Raw genomic sequence first — 24,161 nt, 5'->3', positions numbered from 1 at the left:
GATAGGGAGACATTGGATGAACGTTGAAAATACTAAACACAAAATTAATCGAACTTAGCTAGCTCCATACCACGGCAAGGGTCGTGCAATGACGTGGGTGCGTATGCTTCTCTCATTGCTCCGACTTTGAATCATAATAAAAATTTGATATACATATTATATAAACATAATATTACACGTGCACAGAGGTAAACTCCGGCGCGTCAATCATCGTATGATTACACATTATTATAATATTAACGTTGCTGTAACACGACGATTATTATTAGTCACCGCACTACCCTCGCTGCGGGTACCCATAAAACACTGTTTAGCACAATAATATATTATTTAAGTCTGCCCAGTGCTTACACGTAAAATATAATAAAATTAATATTATATATCATGCACCTGATATTATAGTTATATTATATTATAAGAACGTTTGTGCCACGCAAACAATATCTCAGCGGTGTCACGGCCACGGTCGCCCAGCAGTCGAGTCATCGGCGTTTACAGCCGTCGTCATTAATTGAGAGATTATCACATTATCATATTATAACATTATATTTTTACACCTTTTGACGTGCCGCACACGCACGCCTGTATATTATAATTTATAAATATGAGCATATTAACGCATGCGCTCGTATGTGTTTGTGTACGTATACATAATATTGTTATAGAGATAGGAACTAGCAATTTTTTTTCGACCGCGAAACGCGTATAATCAACTTTTAAAAGAGAGCGCACGCTGTGTTGCAGTGCCTCGCGCGATTGCTGTAAAATATTATAGTTAATCCGTCGACGCGATAACGTCGTCGTCTGCATACTTTTGTATTAAATACACGTGCAATAATAAATACGCACCGTTATTATGAAAACGTCGACCGGTATTGTTTTATAATTTCCACAAACGAGAAACATCAACAATTTTGTTTTCTAGCACATATTAATATGTTTGCTAATAAGTCATAATGTACATAATGTATGTATTGATCTTAACGCACGTAGTTAAGTGTTTGTTTGACCAACCTCTGTGAAGTATGTCGCACTTAGCCAACTACGCAGAAGACGAATGCGAGATTGCAGCGGAAGAAATCTTGGAGGGTATGAGCCTTTTGGCTCCCCCTGTGAGGATGCCCGAGACAAGAAAAACTCGGACCAAGCGTGCGAGGGCGTATGACTCGGGAGATGAGGGGGCGGAGGCGCTGACAAAAAAAGGACAAAAACGAGTGACGATGAAGAAACGCACGGTCGTGCAAAGCCCACAACGAGACCCGACACCTGAACGCAATCCGAAATATGACAGGCCGTCCACGTCCTCGAGTAGATATTTGACACCATATCAGGAAGGCGTGTACCAAAGACTGGATAACATAGCAGCAAAGCTAGACACGCTTGTAAATGTGATTTGTGCGTGCACGAGGCAGATGACAGTGCTGACGGAGACTGTAGGCCTTCAACAGGCACGACTGGAGTCGGTGCATACAACAGTATTGAAGAGTACGACAAAAACAGCCAGTCTGTACCCCACACTGTTGGAGTCAGAGCCCGTGAGCCACATCCCTGTGTGCCATGCAACAGATGGGGCTCCGCAAGGAGTGCAAAAGTCCGTACGCGTGCGGTTATGACAAGCAAAAAGTTAAGTGTTTCCTTTACAAATTTTCAGAATTCGCAAATAATAATTTCTCTGCTCAATATTGATAAAAAAAAAAAAAAAAAAAATGAGATCGGGAAGGTCAACTTTACGCACATTTTCTCGACTACATTGCAAACGACTTTTGCTAGGTAATATACATATAAATATTGTATAACTATTTGTAAGCTTATTTGCGAATTGATTTTGAAAAATTTGCAAATAAATTAACTACTCGAATAAATTTTTCTTTGGGAGTGGGTGGAGCCGGTGGAGGTAGAAACTTCATATGCTTCCTTCAAAAAAAAAAAAAAAAAAAAAACACAAAACACAAAAATGTCCGCATCAATCCGTTTTTGTATTTTAAGTCATACTCATAACATTTATTTATTATTGTTATTCTATTGTATTCTTATAATAATTATGTATGCCAGGTATATTATAATTATACTGATTTCGATTTTATAAACAATTTCGGATATTTCAAAACTAAAAACAAATACAACTACTTACACTACTGTACACGAAAAGTATAATGACACAAAAAAACGACCGAATTTTATAAATATATTAAGTTTTTTCCGAACCTATATATATATATATATATAGGTAAGTCTGTGCACAGCGCGGAGGACTTATTGCCGTAAGTACCGACACGTTTACGGACGGCGCTTCGCGTGTGGTGGGCGCAACACGAACATCATAATATTGTAATGATCGTCGTTGTTGTTGCTTCGGCGGAATCACATGAATACATTAACGTCACGGCATTAGACGAATGTGTGTCCCGGCATACGAATTCGCGGTAATGCCGCCCGAGCGTGAAAACATCGTGACGTTACGGCCCCGGGAAAACCCGGACGCGCGCGTCCACAAAGGCTCAGTCGTGCAGTGGCGGCACAACGGCAAGACGCGTTCGCCCACGGTGCACCTCTGCAGCGCGCGCACGAATTCCGTCCAATCGTCGGTACCGCCGTAGGTGTATTATTTACCGTCTCTGCGCGCGACATGTCGCCGACCGCGACATCTGTCCCGGAAACGGACGCCAACGACGGCGGCGGCTCCTCGTACTCCGCGGTGCGCCCGGAACTCGAAGTTCATCCCGGCCGCCGGTCACCGGCGCCGAGCGGAAGACGCGCGGCGACGCTGTCCTCCGTCGTCGGCGGGCGCGCTGGGCGCCGTCGTTGGACCACCGTCGTGCGGTCCAGCAAGAAAGCTGCGTTGTTCATGCTCGCGAGAGCGGCGGTCACAGTCGCGGGCCGTTGGCGGATTACACTGGCGCAGGCCAAAAGGGATCCCAGTAAGCAACACGCAAGTCTGCAGATTATGCAAAACTATAATACGTATACCTACGTATAATTATATAATAACAATATTGTTACACATTGCAGCGGCGTAATCGCTTCTAGTAGAACCTTTATTTATTTTTTTCTCGCGTTGTCACCGTTAATATTATGGACGAGATCGACCCATGATCGAACGTAAAGGCAAGAACATTATCCGTTTTTTTTTTTTTTTTATCGTCGGATTTTCGCAGTATTTCAACTCGTTACTACCGAGTTACGAGCGCGCGTGAGACACGCTGAAACGCAAAAACGGTCACGAAACGTTCGACAACGATTAAAATATATCGTACGATACCGCCGACGATAGACAGCAACGGCTGTCCGACAGCGTTCAATGACGACCGCGGCCCTCGAGGGCTAACGACGGTGATTTGCTAATCGAAAAATATTTCGGTTTCTATGAGAATAGTACTGCGGTACTAGGTACCCATAATAATCATATTAATGCAACGGGCCGCCCGCCGGTGCATTTGTGCGCATTGCAGGTATGCTACACGTCACTACATTCGCGCCGTTCGCGTTATCGTCGCCCCGAATTTAGGCGAAAACCGTCGGCGGACTCGGAATCTCGGCGATAGGTTTTATCGCCGAAACACCGGCCCGTGACGTGTATTTTTGTCTTAAAGGGGTCCGGGGCAAACGCACGACGTGACGTGACATTACCTACGTCGCGTACTGCAAGAGCGGAGTTGTCGAACGGTCGAGATAATAAAAAAAAAAAAAAAAAACAAAAAAAAAAATTACTCGATTATTGGAAAATTTACGAAACGCGCCACACGTACGGCGATCGTGCAGTTATGGTAACGCGCGCCGCGGGTTCCGGGAAATCGGTCCGCCGCCCAATCGATCACAATGAGAACCATTGCGCGCGCTCGCGTACGAAACACTCTTATTACCCTGCACGTCGCCGTCGCGCCGTTGTCGTTGTTATTGTGAATGTCGTACCCGCGACCGCCGCCGCCGACACGACGACGGGCCGATTGTCGGCCGTCGCGCGTCGTTACGAAACCGATTTTCCGCGCGAGCCCCGTCACGCGCCCGCGGCCGCCGATGTAACGATACGGCGGCCACTGCGCAACCCCCCGCCCCGTCCCGCCCCGGCCGTGAGCGCGCGCGGCGCGATGACTGCAACAACCGTACACCGACCGTTATGAAAATGTATAACAGCGGCGGGTTAATTGGCGTGTAGCGCACGACACGGTCGATCGGATTGCGGCGGCGGCGGCGGCGACGGCGTCCTTGGGGCGCGTGCTGCCGTCTCCGCCGCCCGCGTGTTCGGTTTCGTTTCGATTTTCTCCAATATTGTAATATGTTAAGATATTTAAATTTCTCCGTACGTGCGCGCACACGCGCCTACACACGAATTATTATTATCATTGTTAATGTTATGAATGTTATGATATTGCATTTACATTTTAACGCGTTCGTTGTTGCCTCGCGTCGACCGCGGTTAGGTCGAAAGCGCGGAAATACGCGAGCGTAATATTTTAAGTCCAACGCGTCAACAGCGGGCACGTCGCACCCGCACGCGTCGTCTCCGTCTTACGGGCGTACGCGGCTTAGTAAATTCTCGTCCGTCGGTTTCAATATAGTGCGCTTTTAGTTTCGATATTATAGAGTGAATATTGACCCATTATCAAACTTCACGATCTGCAGTTTCAAATATTTATATTTTTCGTACTCGTCGCACTCGCTTGAAAATTGAAATACCGTAAAAATCCGACGAGAGAACGCGCATAATGTTTTTACCTAAAAGTCTGATAATAGGTCTGTAATTCACTCTGATATCAAGACTAAAAGCACACTGACGAAACTGGTGAACGAGAATTATTACCATGTCGTACGTGTGTAAGACAGAGACAACACACGCGTGTGCGACGTCCTCTTAAGACAACAGTGCGTTTTCGAATCGGTTGTCTGAATGGCATTTTGCAAAACGTCGCGATCGTTTTAATATTAGACCGAATATCGTCCGTGTAGGTACATTATATATACGTAAGTATCCCACCGTTCGCGTAGAGTTGTATTATTTTTTCCCCGTCTTGTACACGCGTCTTGGTACTTATACGTATCATATCTTGTTGTAGTCGTGTAGAGACCGTGAGATGTTGTATTATAATAATATATTATTATTTCGATCGACGAATACCCAATCTGTTTTTAGTTTTTATTCTTTTGCGCTGATCGAAAGAAAAAATAAGTGTTCGATTCACATTAATCGTACATCGATGGATGATGAGACGATGGCGGTGCGTATATAAATTGTATAGGCTGAGCATGGAAAACAACCGTGTCACGGATGTTAACGTTTGATTTTATGGTATTTGAAAGTATACCTATTTATAATTGAATTAACCGAGAAATTGCAATCGTTCATGTTCAATACACCGATGAATGAATCGTAACAGTTTATATCGCGAATACACGATTGCGGTTAGGTTCTCGCGAATAAACTTTGTTTATCACTATGTTTGTATATGTATAAACTTGAGCATAATAAGTGGAGGTTGTGGTAATAAAGGCGTATCCCGCGGTAAAACTTATTATAGAATCTGCAGGTTTGTGATGGCTTGATGCAGAATAAGGTCAGAATAAAACAATTATTGTGAACGCGAATAAAAGTCAAATTTGACATTCGAAATATACGTTTTGTGCGTTTGTGCAATGTATAAATAATATTTATTCATCAAGTCAACACAATAGGTAATTAGCATAATGGGTGGATTAATTTTAATCATTTTTTTAGACGTAACTGAACATAACTTTATAGACGTCTCCTACTATTACGTGTCCTCGTTGTCTTATTATATATCCATAATAGCATTACGGGTGCTAACGTTAAGACGGACTTTATGTTAAAATATTACTAGAGCTAGCGAAAGGGTGGGGCAGGAGGAGCCAGAGCCCCGGGACCTATTGTCTGAGGCGTTTTTAAGCACAGCCGCAAAGGCTTATAAGCTCGGGCCTAGGGTGGCCCCAATTTTACTATTTTTTTGAGTAGAAAAAAAATGTTTTTTTTTTCAAATTATATGTCATATAATTTAGAATTACAAGTTAAACTTTAAACATTCGCGTCCATCTGTTCAAAATTAAACAGCTACCTACATGTAGCTACTATATTATACATATTATACGCAACACAGTAAGAAACAGTACGCACAGAGATAACAAAACATATGCGCATTCAATGCGGATTCGATCGGTGTAATCACTTAATCGTTTTTTATGTAATGGCGTATACTATTAATAAATGATATGGTTAAGAGCGTTATTATACTTGTCAATGGTTTTTTTTATCGATAACGACTGACTGCTTGTTTAATAATAAAAACCCAATGTATTACGTAATAATATTATGTTTGATCAAATTTTTACGTATTAGTTGTAATGACACATTCACATAATATACATTGTGTTCCGAGATGATCGTTAATGCTTTCTTTTATAATTTTGACATTACTTAACATGTGTAATTTTGTGTTTTTCCAGTGTATATTTAAATATATAATTTAATTATAATGAGTAGTAAACACAAATCTGGTACAAAAAAAAAAGAAAAAAAAAGGATGACCGAAAAATACATAGAGATAAGATGTCGAAAATGAAAATGCAGATTATGCAGATTATCATCAAAGAACTGTATTCAAGCATGAAGTCTTTAATATTACTTTGGATAGTGTTAAAGAAAACACGACAGTTAAGTTCGAATCAGTGAATTATTTGTATACAAGTTTGTCTATGCTATGGTTGAGTAAAGAGATGACCATAGACCAGATTCAAGAAATAACTGCTGCGCTGGTAAAACAGTATCCAAAGGATTTAGGAGATGAGCTTACAGATGAACTTCAAAATTAGAAATTTATATATTCAGCTAATTTTGGTGAAAGGACACTCTCACCTTGGGATCTTCTCAATGCTATCAAAACTTCAAATCTGGAAAATGTATTTCCTAATCTTACTGTGGCTCTCAGGATATTTATCACAATTCTTACAGCAACAAGTGCAGATCGCTTTTTATCTGTATTAAAAAGAATAAAAAATGTTTTACGTGCAATCATGTGTCAAGACAGGCTATCAAGCTTAAGAGTGTTAGCGGTGGAAAAAGAATTGGTAAAAAACACCAACTTGGGCGCTGTTATCAATGACTTTGCTACGAAAAAGGCCAGAAAGGAAACACTTTAACTGAACCTAATGATATGTTAAAATTGTTGTTAAATAGTTGTTACTTAATGTAACTTACGTTATTTTCTTCGATATTAATAAAATATCGTAAATACCAAATATTATATTTTTTATATACATAATTCGTCAAAATTAAATATGAAGTATATCTACTGTATTAAAGTTTTATGTATATCTTAGTCAAATATGAAATAAGTATAAGTAAAGGGGCTCGGAATTGATCAGCCCCGAAGCCCATAAGAGTTCTCGCTGGCCCTGAATATTACACAAACAGTTTGAGCTATGTGCCGACTAAGCATTTAAAGTATTTATGTAGAAAAAATTATCGTTTGTGACTGATAGTGGTTGCGAACAAAATTATTGTGTAAAGACGTCGTATAAGGTCTAACACTGCAGTATAAGACGTTTTATTATTTATTATTAAGTCTGATTTCAAATGGTATGTATACACTATACATGTTTTTCTTTCCATTTCCTTTTTGCGCGAAACCGTCAATTACGCTGGTTAGTCCGAGACAATCGAGACGTCCAGTCTCGCCCTGACGCACACATTTATTACGCTCAGTAATCGGACCGTTTCGAGATCAAAATAATTTAATGAGCCGAGGTGACGGTGGTCTTAATTACATTTCGAGCATTAATTTCTGAATTATATAGCAGCGTATGCCTACATCTCGTAAAAACATGTATAACGATGTTTTAATGTAACGCTATTGGACCCAAACGTCATATTATTTCAACAACCGTTCCTTATCGAATATATACAATGTTATATTACGATGATAAATTCGACAGCCCGCAAGAGAAAACTGTCGGTCGCAGGACGTTGTTGGACCGTGTCGTTTGGCCTCTGTCACCTTTATCGGTCGACATTACGCTAAGACCACGGTAGCGTGTAAGCTCGGCGGATAGTATCGGTTTATGTTGTTATAATAGTCTCGACGATAGTTTTTTTCCGTATGTTTGGTTTTCTCCGGCGATATGATATTATATTTATTTTTTTGTAATTACAGCGTTCTGTTACGAAGAAAAAAATGCTCGACGACCGACCGGTTCGACAAACGTATTCGCGAAGAGAAAAAAAATTGATATTAAGCACTCGAGAGAACGCAAAAAAATTAAATAAACATTAGGTAACCATAATCTTCTGCGGGTCGACGTACGACTGCGGAACAAAATATTAGTGTTGCGTGTCTATACTTCGAATAACAACAACAATAACAAAAAAAATTTAAAAAAAAAATAGCAAAACACTAGTGGAGACACGATCACGCCATCTCCTTCAATATATTATATATATGTAATCAAAATAATTATATGCGATACGCGTTAACGTGTGTACGGGGGGGGGGGGGAAGGGGGAGATCTTCATCGATCCTTATGATTATCGAAACACCGGTACCTACGTATACAAGTGTATACGCACTGCGGCAGTAGGTATATAAGTACACCGAGAAGTCGACGACGATTAAGGAACGCGGCGCGGCACGCCATTCGATTGCTTCACCTATGTACGGCGGTGTAACGGTACTCGTGAACCACCTATACTACGATAATAATATTATGACCGACCGTATCTCGGTAATGATAATAATAATAATAATATAATCTCCAGCCGTTTCTTCGCATCGTGCCACAGCGTATGCAGGTGCACGTCATACACAATCGTACACATAATAATATAAATATATGCATGTGTATTGTAGGCTGTTGTATGAATGTAAGTTTATACGTTTGTGCATATAATATGTATATATGTATTTGGTATACGCGAATTGAATAATATATGATAAATGTCGTATGGATACTTCTTTAGATTGTGGCGCGAGGACGATTCGCACGGTCTTCCGTCGGGCCGGGTCAAACCACACACGCATTGCGTATTATTAATAAATATATATATATATATGTTATGTCGACAAACTGTAAATGGGTAAAGGTACGAAGAAATTACCTATATAGGTTATCTCGAATAACTATTATCATACTTACTGTGTGTACGATAATAATAATATATGTCGTCCCGTGTACGATATGTAGGTTAAAATAACAATAAATATCGTATGCGCGGGGTGTCTCGACAACGCAATCGTGCTCGTGCAAATATACCGTCAAACATAATATCCATTCGCCGTATTCTTAGCACTATTTCACAGGCGTGCACTGCGCTAAGTGCCGTCGACACTATTCTAGACTTGAAATACAGACTTTCCAGAATATATTTGAGTACTATCCCAATATTAGTAGTCGTCTGCTCTATTTAAAAATTAGCTCTCGAATGTATAAGAAATCGGAAAATTTTTAACTGTTTTTAGCACTGTAGACTATAACCGTTGCGGAAATATTTCCTCCGAAATAGGTATTAGAAAAAAAAAAAAAAACGATTGACTTGGACAAACCACGTGAGACGTACAGCATATCATACAGTTGGTATGTGACGTATATTAACAGCCACCGACGTACTAATCTACGTAGATATTTTTACGTATATATATGTCTGTTCGATAAAATTTTTTCACATCGCGGAAGTCGACCGGTTATTGGCCCCGGCCCCGTCTATGTGGATTTCCCACGCGCGCGTCACTGCAATATCGTGTTGAGTAGAACACCGTTCCGCGCGCACATTCATTGGTATCTGTGACGTATATAATACTATATTGTAAACAATTAATCAGTGGCGCTCAAAAAAATGTTTTCAAAATATGTTCTCATTTAAAAAAAAAAAAAAAAAAACGTAAGACAAGACATAATCAAACTGTAAACTGCATACAATAGATTCAATAATAATATCATGTTTTTCTAATGAATGTATACACACACCAGGACCAATAAAATTTATTACGTTTTATTTAAGTAGAACGCTTAAGGGCGGAGGTCTTAGTTTTAATTATCGGTCATACAATATTACGACATCAATACTTTGATATTTTTTTGAACGAAAAAAGATTTTTAAGTTAATTGCTATAGCTAACTATTAGGTAACTATAATTGACTATACAATATAATATACGCAGCTAATTTATTACAAACAATGACAACAATCTTCTTAAACTACAATTCTAACAAGTTTTGATTGAACTTAAAGATGTATTAATTATTTATAAGTCAATAATTGACAATTATTAATAATGATTTAAAAAAGTTATACGTCGCGAATGATTTTTTTGTAGAACATTTTTCAAGTAAACAAGTATAAATTAAACTTTTTCAACTTAATGTTTAAACAATCATTATAATAAAATGTTTTTTTTTTGAAAATTTACTTCACAGAATCTTTTAATTCTTGGATCATATAGGCCAGAACTATAGACGTTTGATCCGCGACAAATGATGGTCAGCAACGCCTCAGCGAATAACGAAAACAATATACATTTTTATGAGACTTAAGTCGCGGTTGGCTCCCGTTCGCGTCGTAATCATAACATAACATAATTATTACGTCATACGTCGAACCTCAGTGGCATTTCGCTATTGCATATTTATTATTATGTTTTTTTTTTTTTTTTTTTGGTTTTCATCATGACAACTAGCCCGCGCCGTCTCATATCGGTCACGGACGCCGCGCGCTGATGACACTATAACGCGATATTCCGATCTCATCACCGTACGTAATAATAAAAATATACAATAAATATGGTGCGTGTTCGGAAATGTCGACTTGTAGTGCGCATGTGCACAATACATGGTACAACATAACAGTATAATAAATAACATAATAATCGCGTGTAATTGTTTTATTGCTGCAACTTGGCAAGTATGTACCTAACGTATATAGTCATTGTTCGTTTATGATAATAATAACACGGTATAGGTAATATTCCGTGAGCAAAGCGGAAGGTTGGGCGACATTTTTTTGTCGTATTTCCGATTTTGTTTTCATTACTATACCTACTCACTCCTTCCTCAGCGGAACGAAACGCGGTGGTAGGAAAAAACTTCGACGGCAATAAAAACGCTGTCGACCTCTGACTGTCATGCGGCGGTTATATGGCCTTTTACGCCGGTAAAGCGATAGAGACGAGAAAAAAACCGGCGGAAAATCGTCGTTTTGTTTGTTTGTTTTTCGGTAGTGTTCATAATTTTTTTTTATTTTTTTTCGGAGGTGAACACCGCTCTTGGAATAAATGAAAAAAATAAAACACGACCATATTGGAAAGCGTATTCTTACCGTTTAAGTACACAGTACTAATATAATGACATTAAATTAAAATGAATAATGATATACATTATGCGGTACGAGGAAAAAAGAAAACCGGAATGTCATCGTCGTCGTTCTGGAACTCGCAATAATTTAATAACAATATAACTATAACTACTAATATATACTAGTTTTCGCGGAGGACGTCAAGTGAATTAATGGTATAGCATACTGTAGGCATAGGTTTACGCGGTTACCGCAGACGTTCGCGATGTCCTCGGCTGATATAGCATAAATTATCATCATCGTCATCATCGTCGTAAATTAATATCAATAATTAAACGCCAGATCGGCGCGGTTTATACGACTATTTACGACCGTATAAACGCACGATGACTTACGGTTGTGTGCACATACAGTGGAATTATACAATCAGACCCGAGGACGAGTACTGCTCGTCTCCCAATATACGTAGCGTATTAATATTATAATATTAAGTGGATATATTTATTCATCGCGAGATGGTCGTAGTAATGGTGCAGTTCCTTTTTGTTTATGTTTTTTTTTTTTTTTTTTTTTTTAACTCGAGAGCGTTATGTCACATATGATATTATGCTCGTTAACGCAAACAGTATTATGATTCAATTTCACTCTGTGAATCGTAAGGACTCTCCCCAGCCCACGTCCAAATCGACAAAAACCTGGTTAACGAGTCGTCGCTGTACTCGTATAACTCCTTATTTGCGCGTAAACGGACCTGCGAGTAATTGCGTTCTCAGGGCTTGGCTACACGCGTGGTTTGTAACCATATCTACGTTGATCACGAACGGCGTTTATACCTGTGTAGACGACTTGGCTAATGATGTGATAGGCACTTCACTAGTTCAATAATATAATAAGTATATCATTATCGGCAACGCAGTTTTAGTGTATAACAACTGGTTTGCTTCACGATCGTTATAACCAGAATGTATACCTATAATTTATGTCTATCGTACATTTTTTTATAATATACGTGTACACATGTCCAAATCTAGTTCAATTTTTAACGAATCGCTAATTCCGTTAATTTTATACGCCGAAATAAAAATCTGCGCATTATTTTTTGCATGGATCACAAAACCGACCACGAAAAATTTTTTAATAGGTGCTACGTAGATTAATAATTACGGATGCAACAGTGTCGTTTTACATAGACAATTTCGATATGAACTGATACAGAACATTGTTAGTGTATACTTTGATACGTCATTTTTTAAATAAATCTACACCTAATCTACCGTTACAGTCTGTTTTATTTACGGTTTCACGACATTACGAAATTTGTTTAAAGACACGTTATACACATTTCATCGGTTGTGACTTAAGTAGATTAAAATTGCTTAATTTGTTGGAAAGAAGAGAATTTAATCTATTTTTTTTTTTCTTAAGTTGTTTTTGTTTGTGTGTTATTTTGTTTATGTTTTTTTTTTTAAATAACTATCACTGTTTTTAATTAAAGATTAGAATAATATGTGCATTGTGCATATTTTAAAGTGTGATAAAAAGTCTCTAGCAAATCATAAATAAAGCTAACCTTTATAAGAATAAAATAAATCACTGTTCTATTACAAGTCACCGTCAATGGGAACATGGGTTGACTTTACGATTTAGTCGCTGTTTTGCCTATTTTAGCCTAAGCTATTAAATTCTTAACAAACTTATTTATACGTTCCTTTAGTCACTTGAGATACAGCTACGATGTCACAATAATATTTATAGATCATTTTTGTTTATAACATATTATGATTAAAAAAAATTTGAAAATTTTTTGTATACTCTGTTGGTATTTGAAGTCTATGAATATTTAACCTTAGATTTCATATCTATCAGAAAATATAGGATTACAACAAGTTGACTGCCTTATCATTATTCAAATCAACATTTAAAATTAACCTTGTATATCAAAAATGATCACTTATCGACTATTACCAATTACTATGTTACACCAAACCTGAGATTCAAATATAATATTCAAGGCAGTTAACTTGTCATGAGGGCACAACAGTAAGGGAAATTTCGTAAAAAAAAAATAATACATTTGTTCGTACACTATCAAGTATTTAATAAATTTGCATGCTCTTGGTGATTATTGAACCTTTTTTTTTTATACCAAAATAAATTTAATAAACGAATTGTAAGCGCAAATGTATGGGATATATAATACATATTAAGTTACTTATGACTGTTAATTTTTTTTAATATTCTTCCAAGTGCTTGTTTATCATATTAATAAATTATCATAGAAAAATCATTACTTTTGAAATTAACAAAAAGGTAACTTTTATCTTCAATCGATTTGCGTTCAGTATAGCCTTGTGGTAGATACGCACAATTATTGTGTTATTACGATGAAAAAGAATTATTATTATTATAAGGCCGCTATCGTGATGATGATAATAATGTTGTTCTAAAAAAAAATCATTATAATCATAGAGTATCATAGATGCAATTGTTGAATATATATTATTTTTATTTAAGCATCACCATCGATGTTCATAAAATGTGTATAGTACGTTATAAAACAATTATGATAATATGTTATATTATGTTAAATATAATCATTTCGAGTTACACGTCGTATTTTCCTGTTAAACCTGAACAGTCAGCATTCGGATGACGATGACTTCGTAGTTAAACGTGCGATAGTAATAATTCGGGGACGGCGGAAATGACTCAGCTCGGTCGATTTTTGTAATAAAAGGTCATCATAGGAAATCCATATTTCCGTCAATGATGATTCAATGCTGTGTGTCGTAAAAAAAGCATACGTATTGTTTATCTATGTATAATAGTGTACAAAATACCTATTTTGTGGTACGTTGGCTTACAATCCCTCAATACGTTTATGAACGATTGGCGAGCAAGTAACTTGGTCGCTGACACTTCCGCTTCCGCGTTCGTGACATCGGCGAGTCGCGGCAAGGACTTAGTAGCCGGTTTCTTCATTTCAGCTTATATAAACTATCTAGACTGTTACAATCTGCTTTCGTTCCGCATTCACAGCGTTTGTTATTAAGCTCATTTAAATCTGCCTAATATGTTTATATATATTTATACGTATGTGTGTGTATGTGAACAGGTCTGTGAAAGGAATATTATTTTTTTTGTGCAATGGCCATCAATAAAACCAAAACAAATTTCGCAGCACCACTTTTTCTATACTATGTACTTGCTAACCTTCACTTAATAGATAATATACATATGCTCCCTTAGCAAAGCAGTGTTATAATACAAATTAATAATTGTTTAAATTTTTAGGGGTTGTACTTGCAATAGCCGTAGCACTATTGGTCGGCGGCCTTCTAGTGGTAGCGTTTTTCACGTCGGCAGTCGAGCTGGTTATCGATGATGTAAGTATCTTATTAATTATTAATATATAATGCATAATATGGATAATGTATGCACTGGAAACACATTCTCTGTACAATTTTAAGACAGTCTTATGGACAAAAAGTAGGGGTTTGGAGTTAACTAAAAAATTTATAAGTAAATTTCACTAGATAATAATAATTTGTTTATACACTAGAAATTTAAACAGTATTCCAATGTCATCAAACTAAATCACATTTATAGTCTATAGATTATAAACTAAACATTAATATTCTATTTGCCAGATTGCATAAATAATCACTTATCATTTAATGAATAAATAGCGAGCTAATGGTTCTTTGAATATGATTTAAATGGCTCATAGTTGATCAATTCAATTTTAGTAATTTATTGAATATTATATGCAACTCAAAAAATATACTTTAGATGAATGCATGCCATGTTTTACTTATAAAGATAGTTTTTAATGTGACATTTTCATCACATTAGATCTTAATAAATTCTATTCTCTTTATTTGTTTGTAATTTAGAAATTAGGTTATAATTATTTTATAAAATGAGCACTCACATTAATTTAGATTATTTGCAAATTTAATAAAAGCTCAAAGATTGAAAATCTTGATTTAAATCATAAGCCATTTGAATAATAAAGTATTGAGACTAGGTATATTTCAATTTAAGTACTTTTATCTGTTATAAACTTAATAAATAATCAATATTACGATTTTAGATAAATTATAATTATAATAGATAATTTTACAAGAACCTATTAATTAAAAAAAAGTTATTTATATTTGCTACAGTTAAAACCTAGAATTTTTATACCGTTTATACTACAAGTTATCTGATTCGGGCGGGTTAGGAAGTGCTAAAGGTGTATACACTAAACGCTTCCAATAACTACTTTTGTGGGAGGTGGCACATCATATAGATAACTTTCTTCAACACATATTTAAAATAAAACATAATTATGACGACGCATATTGATCACGTATTATTTATAGCAAATCACTCTGCGGCCCGGTTCTCAGACTTTCGAGATGTGGAGGAAACCGCCTGTGCGACCTTTGTTAAAAGTGTACATATACAATGTCACCAATGCTGACGAATTTTTGAATGTGGTCGCGCCAGGTGAGGTACGCGAAAAGCCTGTCTTGGATGAATTGGGTCCGTTCGTCTACGTGTGAGTATATTATAGTATAAAATAATATAAACTATACTTTATGGACTACGTTGATAAATAGCCTTTTTATAGTATAATTTATATATTTGTTCAATATTTTTGTATCATTTCATACTAACGACTTATCTTCAACTGCTATCTGCCCTTATAGAGAAACATGGGAAAAAGTCAATATGACATTCCACGACAACGGCACGCTCACGTACAACCAGCAAAAAGTGTACAGGTTCGACCCCGAGCAGAGTGTTGGTTCTGAAGACGATGTAGTAGTAGTACCGAATATTCCGATGTTGGTGAGTTAAATACCTATATTATATCATACGCACAGTTTCACTAATTATCCAAATACTCGCTTTATAATATCGCTAATTAGTTAGAAGTATTATTAACAGTATATTATTATAACAGTCAGCCACGTCGCAGAGCAAACACGCTGCCCGATTCTTGAGATTGGCCATGGCCAGTATCATGGACATCCTAAAGGTCAAACCGTTTGTTGAAGTGAGCGTCGGTCAACTGCTGTGGGGTTACGAGGATCCGCTGTTGAAATTAGCCAAAGATGTGGTGCCAAAGGAACAAAAATTGCCGTACGAAGAATTTGGTCTGCTGTATGGGGTCGGTATCTACAATAATCTTATAAAATCATAATCTAAATCTAGTTTTAAAATATAATACCATCAGATTTCCTCCCAGTAACTGTTTCAAATTTATTCCGTGGATTTAAACCATAATCTTGGTAATTTTCGGTTGTTCGACATACAGCAGTATTATACAACAAGCATATTGGTAAACATCAATTTGAAATAATGTACTCAAATTGCCTAAATATATCCCCGTGAAATATTTAATGTTTCAGTTTTTTATTTTTTTTTAACATTTATTTGGTTATATACAATCTGTAAAGGTATTTACAATGAGCATATATGCGAAAAAAGAAAAGTAATAATTAACTATACTAATAATATAATATAATATAATATACAATTATAAAGATATGGAGGAGACATGAGGAGAGAAGTCGCCCAGCAATAACACTCAGATTATTGTTTCGACCTAGTTGTAAAATATCAAAAATTATATTTTATTTTGGAAATTATTTATTGTGTAAATTTCGTATTAATTATAAACTCATACCTACATAATATATAGACTCTGAGTACGTATACCTAACTTAACCTAACCTACTCATCAAATAAAACATCTTAGGAAACAGTGGCAAAAAATTATAGTTTTTTTATTAAAAAAGTACTATTATGTTAGGTTAAGTTAGGAACTACGGAAGAGACTTATACGAAATTGTAGCAAGCTCAACTTTTACTTTATTATAAATTACTTTAATATATTATGCACATAGTGTTGGATAGTAGTATAAAGTTTGAAGTATAAAAATAATTTTTATTAAAATAATTTTAGTATAAAATTTGACATAGGTAATAAAATAACTTTTTTTAGAAACGTTATAGCAAGTTGATAGATTTTATTTCAATGTACCGAGTAACGTAATATTATTATAATTTTTTATTTCTGAGTTATCTCTCTCACTACTGAAATGTATTTTACTCAAGCACATTTTTTCCACGATCATTCCTCCGCCCTTGGAACCCGTATTTTTGATAAATATATATACTACACTACGTCGTGTGTATACCACATAGCTCCAGTACATTGTTGACCAGTACGACGTGAAGACACTACCCGAATTGTTGGGATATCTCCGCCTGGACCGACTGCTGTCCGCGGACGGTCCACTGCTAGACGGAATCCTCTCAGCCGGCGCCAACATATTACTTGATGAAAGCATGTGGTCAACCCCCATTCAGAAGGTTCCGATGGCTAAGGACTTCAACCTACACCCGGAGCGCAGGTACCAGGAGGTACACCCAACCAAGATCACTAGGATGTCGCTAATGGGACGGCCGGTCAGGACCAAAACATTTTACCAAAACCACGTGCACTGCAGCTGTGTCACATGCAAACAGTTTGACCACAAACCTGCAGACTCGCGCGAGATCTTGTTGTTTTCAGCCCACCGTTGATTTTACGTCGCCCACTCACCCGCCGACTTCGACTCATTGCAGTCCACACTGCACTGTTGGTTTTACAATTTTTTTTTTTTGCAACCGCCGCGCACTATTCACTATTTGTTTGTTTGTTTTTGTTTGTCGTTTTGAAATATATATAATGTACACATTCACTGCCATCACCGCATTGTTATTCAAAATTAAATTTGTTCGTGTACCACACACATTAAACTTATCGAAATCTATTGTTTTTATTTACATGTCGTGCTGGGTTTTCCTGTTTGGCTTCCACTGTTACTTCACTTTAAAAACAGAAAAACGGAACTTCACGTGATAATATGACTGTGTTCACTGGGGCCACGGACATCCGGCTTTTTGCCGCCCTGGACAAGTTCAACGGGCGCTCGCATCTGACACATTGGACCTCCGATTCGTGCAATCGTATGTCTGGTGGAAGCGACGGTTCTCTTTTCCCTCCCAGGATTCAACCAGACACAGTTCTACACGTCTTCGATAAAGACATGTGCCGGAAACTGCCTCTAGTGTGAGTGACAGCATATTATAATACTTATTAAGCTCTTACTCATATTATTATTTATGAAACTTATAGCAATCAAAATGTGTCTACACATATTGAAAGATATTAGTTTTAACTAGATATATTATTTTAACCTATTTCTTCCACCAAACCGGAGGGGGGGGTACTAAATCTACAAACTCTGTGTAATTAATACAATTTCAATATATTAGAGTAGGTAAGAGATAAACAAAACATCTTAATTTTTCTTATACATAGGTTCAAGAAACAAATTGAAGGCAAGGGAGGAGTGAAAGCGTACCGATTTGGTCCTGATCAACGAGCGTTCGCTGATCCAGACCATGAACCTGAGAATCGGTGCTACTGCCCTTCACTGAACAGTACCAGTAACAGTACTTCTGGTACCAGCAGTTCAACCACAGCAATGCCTATGGTGTCGACAAAAACGAATACTCCACAGTGCGCGCCTCATGGCACGTTCAACGTGAGCTTGTGCCAATACGGTGAGTTACTATCTATACAGTCGCATGTAAATCTTCACGAGTTAACCGCGCTAAAATACTAATATTTATCCAAATGTTATATTTGTTTGCAGACTCTCCGGTGCTATTGTCTTTCCCTCACTTTTACATGGGTGACCCAAAACTCAGAGAAGCTGTCCTTGGAATGGACGAGCCAGATGCTGATCGTCACGAGTTTTACATAGACGTGCAACCTGTGAGTGCCTAATATATTATTATATTATAATATTCATACGATTTGCCACTGACAGTAATAACTTGCAATATTCGTTTGTACAGGAAATGGGAGTGGCCATGCGTGCCAGAGCTCGAGTGCAAATTAATCTTGCCGTAAGTCAAGTAGTAGACATCAAACAAGTTGCCACATTTCCCGACATCGTATTTCCAATCATGTGGTTCGAAGAAGTGAGTATTATAGTAGATTAAGATGCATACTGTATAGGTATTCAGAGTATTCACTACTCAAGTTTATTTTTATTGACTATTTTTTTAGCCAATAAATTTAATGTTCATCCGTTTTTTTAGTTTATCCGTGTGTAATACACTAGTAGTCTGTTGTACCAACTACATTTTTAAGGCGTTTGATATAGGCAATTTTAATGATATATTAGATTATAATTAAAAAGTTTAATTTTTTTTGAATACTAATTTAGTGAATAAAAGTCAATAACATATAAGTTAAAAGTGGCTCTTTGTTAGTAGTAATTTTTTAGTTTTTGCATGATGATGATATGAAAATCACTCAGATTACATTTATAGTAAATTAAAAAATTAAATTTATAAATGACTCAAAAAGCAATAATTTTTATGTCATAGCGTTTTCATTTTTTTTTTTAATATTACTAAGACAAAAAAAATTATTTAAGATTGAAAAACCAAATTAATAACTATTTTTGTTATAATTAATAATATTAAAAAAATAAAAACGTTAAGTAAAAAAAATATTATCTTATGTATCATGTAGAAATTTAGTTTCTTCACTGTAACTATTGTTTAAGAAGTTTTTTTCAAGCAAAACGATTTTTACAAAAAATTATGAATATGTGACACTGTTTTGCCCAAAAGGATAAAAGGAATGAATTAGACCTGAAAAATAAACTTGGGTTACATAGAAAAAATTTTCATTAAACCGAATTTATTAAAAAAAAAATAGATATTAAAATACACATTCCATCAAAAAGTACTTATATTAAATTCTATATTATTGTCGTCAATCAAACATAATATCTATAATCAGGAATAAATTTAAAAAAATACGTTATTTTACTTAAAACAAAAATTAAATACAACAAACTTATGTATTTTTGACATAATAGTATTAACCGATATAATCTTGAGCTCATTACTGCAGTGTGCAAAACATTATTGGAACATATAAGTTTTTCTTATTAGTTTTATTAGTTTAAGTTACTTATGTAGGAACTTAAATACCTACTATAGTTTTTTTGTTCCATAGATATATTTTAATACACCAACAGTGTATTTTTTTTTTTTGCGAGGAAACTTAATTACAAGTGATTTTTATCTAATATACTCAGTAAGAAAACTTGCATTCGCCCTAATAGAGATTATAATAACCTATAGGCGCTAGAATAATGAAAAAGACTCTTTCTGGTCTCCTTTAAGTCCGTCACTGAATTTAGTTAATTATTGTGAATACTGTAGGTTAATCGATAACGTTCGCATCCGTAAAGGGGTTTTTTTTTTTATAGTTAACAATAATAATATCGACAGGATACTATATTAACTGTTTATCTTATTCCGTAATCGTCAAATATAATAATATGTTTTTGTCTATTTCTTATTCAGGGTATCGATGAACTGCCCGACAATGTGATCCAACTGCTCAAGCTGGCCACACAGACGCCGCCAGTGGCTAAGGCTGCACTGCAGTACGCGCTTTTCATCTCTGGGGCCGTGCTGCTGTTGTTGGCTCTCGGGTGTCTTGTGCGCAACTCTCACCGTCAAGAGACAATGTCCCTCGAAGGGACAGCGCACTATAGCCAAGACGAAAAGAAGAAGCCCAAAAAGACGATCCCTCCCGCACCTTTGGGCACCACGGTGTTGTCCAACGGTAACGGAACCGCCGCAAAGGCCAACGCCGGTTACGTGGCCGACGACGAATAGCTCCAGTAGTTTCGGGGGGACACGGAACGGCACTTGCACTGACGGCAACTATCAGACGAGAAAACCGAAAACCCATCGTTTAGGTGCCGCACTTGCAGTCGTTCTGCTAACGCTACCGCTCTAGATAATACAGCTAGATCTATTGCGATGTACATAAATTAATAATGATATATAATGTATATGACTGGCGGTGACTCGATGAGTTAGACGTTATTATTATTACTTTTATATACTATACAAATATTGAACTCTCTCTATCTCTCTATCAACCGACTACTATAACTGTACAATACGCGCACGTAGTCGACACGTATAGTGGCGAAAACGATCATAATCGCGTATTTTAAATATTGTATAAAAATGCGACGATGGTTGTTTGAATGTGCCAACGGGCCATTTCTTCTCCGCGTCGACATATTTCGACTTCGACAATGATAATAATTATTTTTATTATTATTATTATTATTATTATTATTATTATTATTATGTAATTATCCGGACATACCTTTTTGTGAAATATGTGACGTGTAATACTGTCTTCTTGTACATATAACAATATTTTATTGTCTAAAAAATTAACGTTTTTATTAAGTATTAATATGATATAATAATGTTATGATTAATATTTTTATTTTTGAGGAAAAATGCTCATATTATTATTATTATTATTATTTTTGTCATTGGTTATTATTATTTTATGTGTTTTTTTTCGTTCGTTGACTCGTGTATATAGTTTATATTATTATAATTATTAATCGGAGAAACTTATTATTTTATTAGGTTTTAAAATATTCCATAATTTATTATTGTAAACGTTGTGCAGTTTATTTTCACCATGATCAACTTAAAAAATACAACATGATATTTACGCTTTCATAAACAAAAATGAGTAGGTTATATATGCATATTTAATGAGCCGAGAGATAACAAAAATTCGCTCTAAATGTAAACATTATGTTATTATGGTTTTTATTATTTAAAAAAATATATAATATATATAAATAATTTTATTGATTAACCGCTCTTGCGGTTGAGGTTTTCGGGTTTTGTTTCTCGTCGTTTAAAGTACAATATGATTACAATTTATATAAGATTTATGTACCCATAAACTCGTATTGTAAAACGCTCGTTTTTCCGAGTACGTCATATATATCGCTCAATTACGTACATATAAAATTATCTTGTATAGGTAATAACAATTATTATTATTATTATTATTATTATTATTATTCGTACCTTGTGTTTATATAATATGTTTTTGTTTTATATTGTAAGATTATTTAATAACTTTGTGTTTTGTGTACATTTTCACGGGGAGATACAAAATTATTGCAAATTAAAAAAATATTTTATATATATATCTATTTACATAAAACCGGTGAAACGTATTGTGTTTATTTATTTTTATTATAGAAAATATACATGGTGAACATTTTATCAAATGAGTTTTTTGAGTATCTTTAACACAAATACATAGATCTGTAATGTCCAAAAAAAATATTAAATATCCGGAACAAAAAATTTACATATTATATATTATGCAATTATATACAAATGTACAATGTATGTCCTAAGTGTTATTATGATGTATTATACATAATCTATGTTTTAACTCAAATTCAATATTAAAAAAAAAAATCATACACATTATTCAAAATATTTTTACCTAATACCATCTTTAAATAAAACACTTTCAATATCATATAGTATTTTAAGAATCTCATAATATTACCACTATTATCTTTAAAATGTTTGCAATACCTAATTTTCTTCCTTTCATAATAGTAAAGATATAATTATTCAAAAATTTTTTTTTAAGTGATTGATGATTTTTTTTTTTTGTATGATGCTTTCGATTCATAATCCTACTAACTATCAAATAAATGTATTATTTTGAAATATTAATTTCAAAAACCAATGATTTCAACTTTCAGTTTGATTGTTAGTATGGCCTTTATAATTATTAAAGAAAAAAATATTAAAATTCTTTTAAATTGAATACCTGTTAATAATACAATTTTAATATTTAAAATTACTCAGGTATTATGACGTGATACGTCAGCCAAAACTCAGTACACAGTGTTAAAGACAATAATGCATAACCATGGTTGTAATTCTTGTATAGTGAATGGTACTTTTAATAATAACTGTGTGCATACTTATAGATATAAATGTTAGTGCGTTTGTTATCAAATAATTTATTAATAACGCTGATTCACTGATATCAACTTAATATGTGTTTCACGTTCGGTTTACGCTTGGTCGACATGATCCCGTCCCCGACCACAAAACCATTCAAAATTGGATTTCAAATTTTAAATAAACAGGTTTTACACAAAACATAATAATATGTTAGGAATAAAATAAAAAAAATTGTACTACTGCTATAGCAGTATTATAACATTTTTTTCATACGTACATTTAATATTTTATGTAAAGGGACACTACTGCTTATAGCAGTACTAAAAAAATTACTACTATGGCAGAACTAAGACATTGATTTATTTAGGCATGCTTTATAATATAATCATTAATAATCTTTACCGTCAATGTGTTAAATAAATTACTATTGTACTAATATTAAACATATAAGTTATATCTAATGCTATAATACATGTGCAATATAATGTGATACCTTTAATTAATGTGGTTTAGTCATATAGACTATTATATTATGTTAATAAACATCTAACGTATTAAGAGGTGTGGCAATTAAATAACGAGAATTGATTTCTAACTTCTTAAATAGTAACACTGATATCTTGATAATTAGATGATGTAATGTTCACAAGTTTGATAGATCAGTATTAGATTTTATGCTTTGGGAATTTTTAGTCTGTAGTGTAGTGTCGTGACGTGAAAAACGAACAACAAATCGTCATCAAGTTTCTGGTGAAATTTGGCGAAAAATCGGCCGTAATCTTTTGCAAACCGTAACACTTGTTCAGTAATGTCTGCTTAACACAATCATGTATGTACGAATGGACTGCACGTCTTGCATCAGGGCAAGAATCAGTGCAAGACGACACGAGGTCAGGTTCCCCTAAAATCATGCACGCTAGGCAAGACGTCGAACGTTTAAGAGTATTGGGGCGAATAGATTGCAGACGCCCCA

The 24,161-nt window shown here is 35.3% G+C and overlaps 1 protein-coding gene across 1 annotated transcript in view; it reads left to right on the top strand.

Annotated features, from left to right (window-relative positions):
* LOC112595724 (scavenger receptor class B member 1) overlaps window positions 1–21,491 on the top strand; it is a 29,904-nt gene extending 8,413 nt beyond the window's left edge. The window contains exons 2-10 of the mRNA XM_025341023.1: window positions 14,585–14,676; window positions 15,661–15,839; window positions 15,991–16,132; window positions 16,248–16,454; window positions 18,175–18,404; window positions 18,657–18,901; window positions 18,994–19,115; window positions 19,199–19,324; window positions 20,729–21,491. Coding sequence (XP_025196808.1) covers window positions 14,585–14,676; window positions 15,661–15,839; window positions 15,991–16,132; window positions 16,248–16,454; window positions 18,175–18,404; window positions 18,657–18,901; window positions 18,994–19,115; window positions 19,199–19,324; window positions 20,729–21,046 — 1,661 coding nt within the window. The 3' untranslated portion in view covers window positions 21,047–21,491. The remainder of the gene's footprint in view (window positions 1–14,584; window positions 14,677–15,660; window positions 15,840–15,990; window positions 16,133–16,247; window positions 16,455–18,174; window positions 18,405–18,656; window positions 18,902–18,993; window positions 19,116–19,198; window positions 19,325–20,728) is intronic.
* The last annotated feature ends 2,670 nt before the right edge of the window (window positions 21,492–24,161 follow it).

This window comes from Melanaphis sacchari, unplaced genomic scaffold (assembly GCF_002803265.2).
Source record: "Melanaphis sacchari strain LSU unplaced genomic scaffold, SCAv2.0 Contig29_pilon_pilon, whole genome shotgun sequence".
Lineage (NCBI taxonomy): Eukaryota > Metazoa > Arthropoda > Insecta > Hemiptera > Aphididae > Melanaphis > Melanaphis sacchari.
This window is presented reverse-complemented; position numbering and strand designations above follow the sequence as displayed.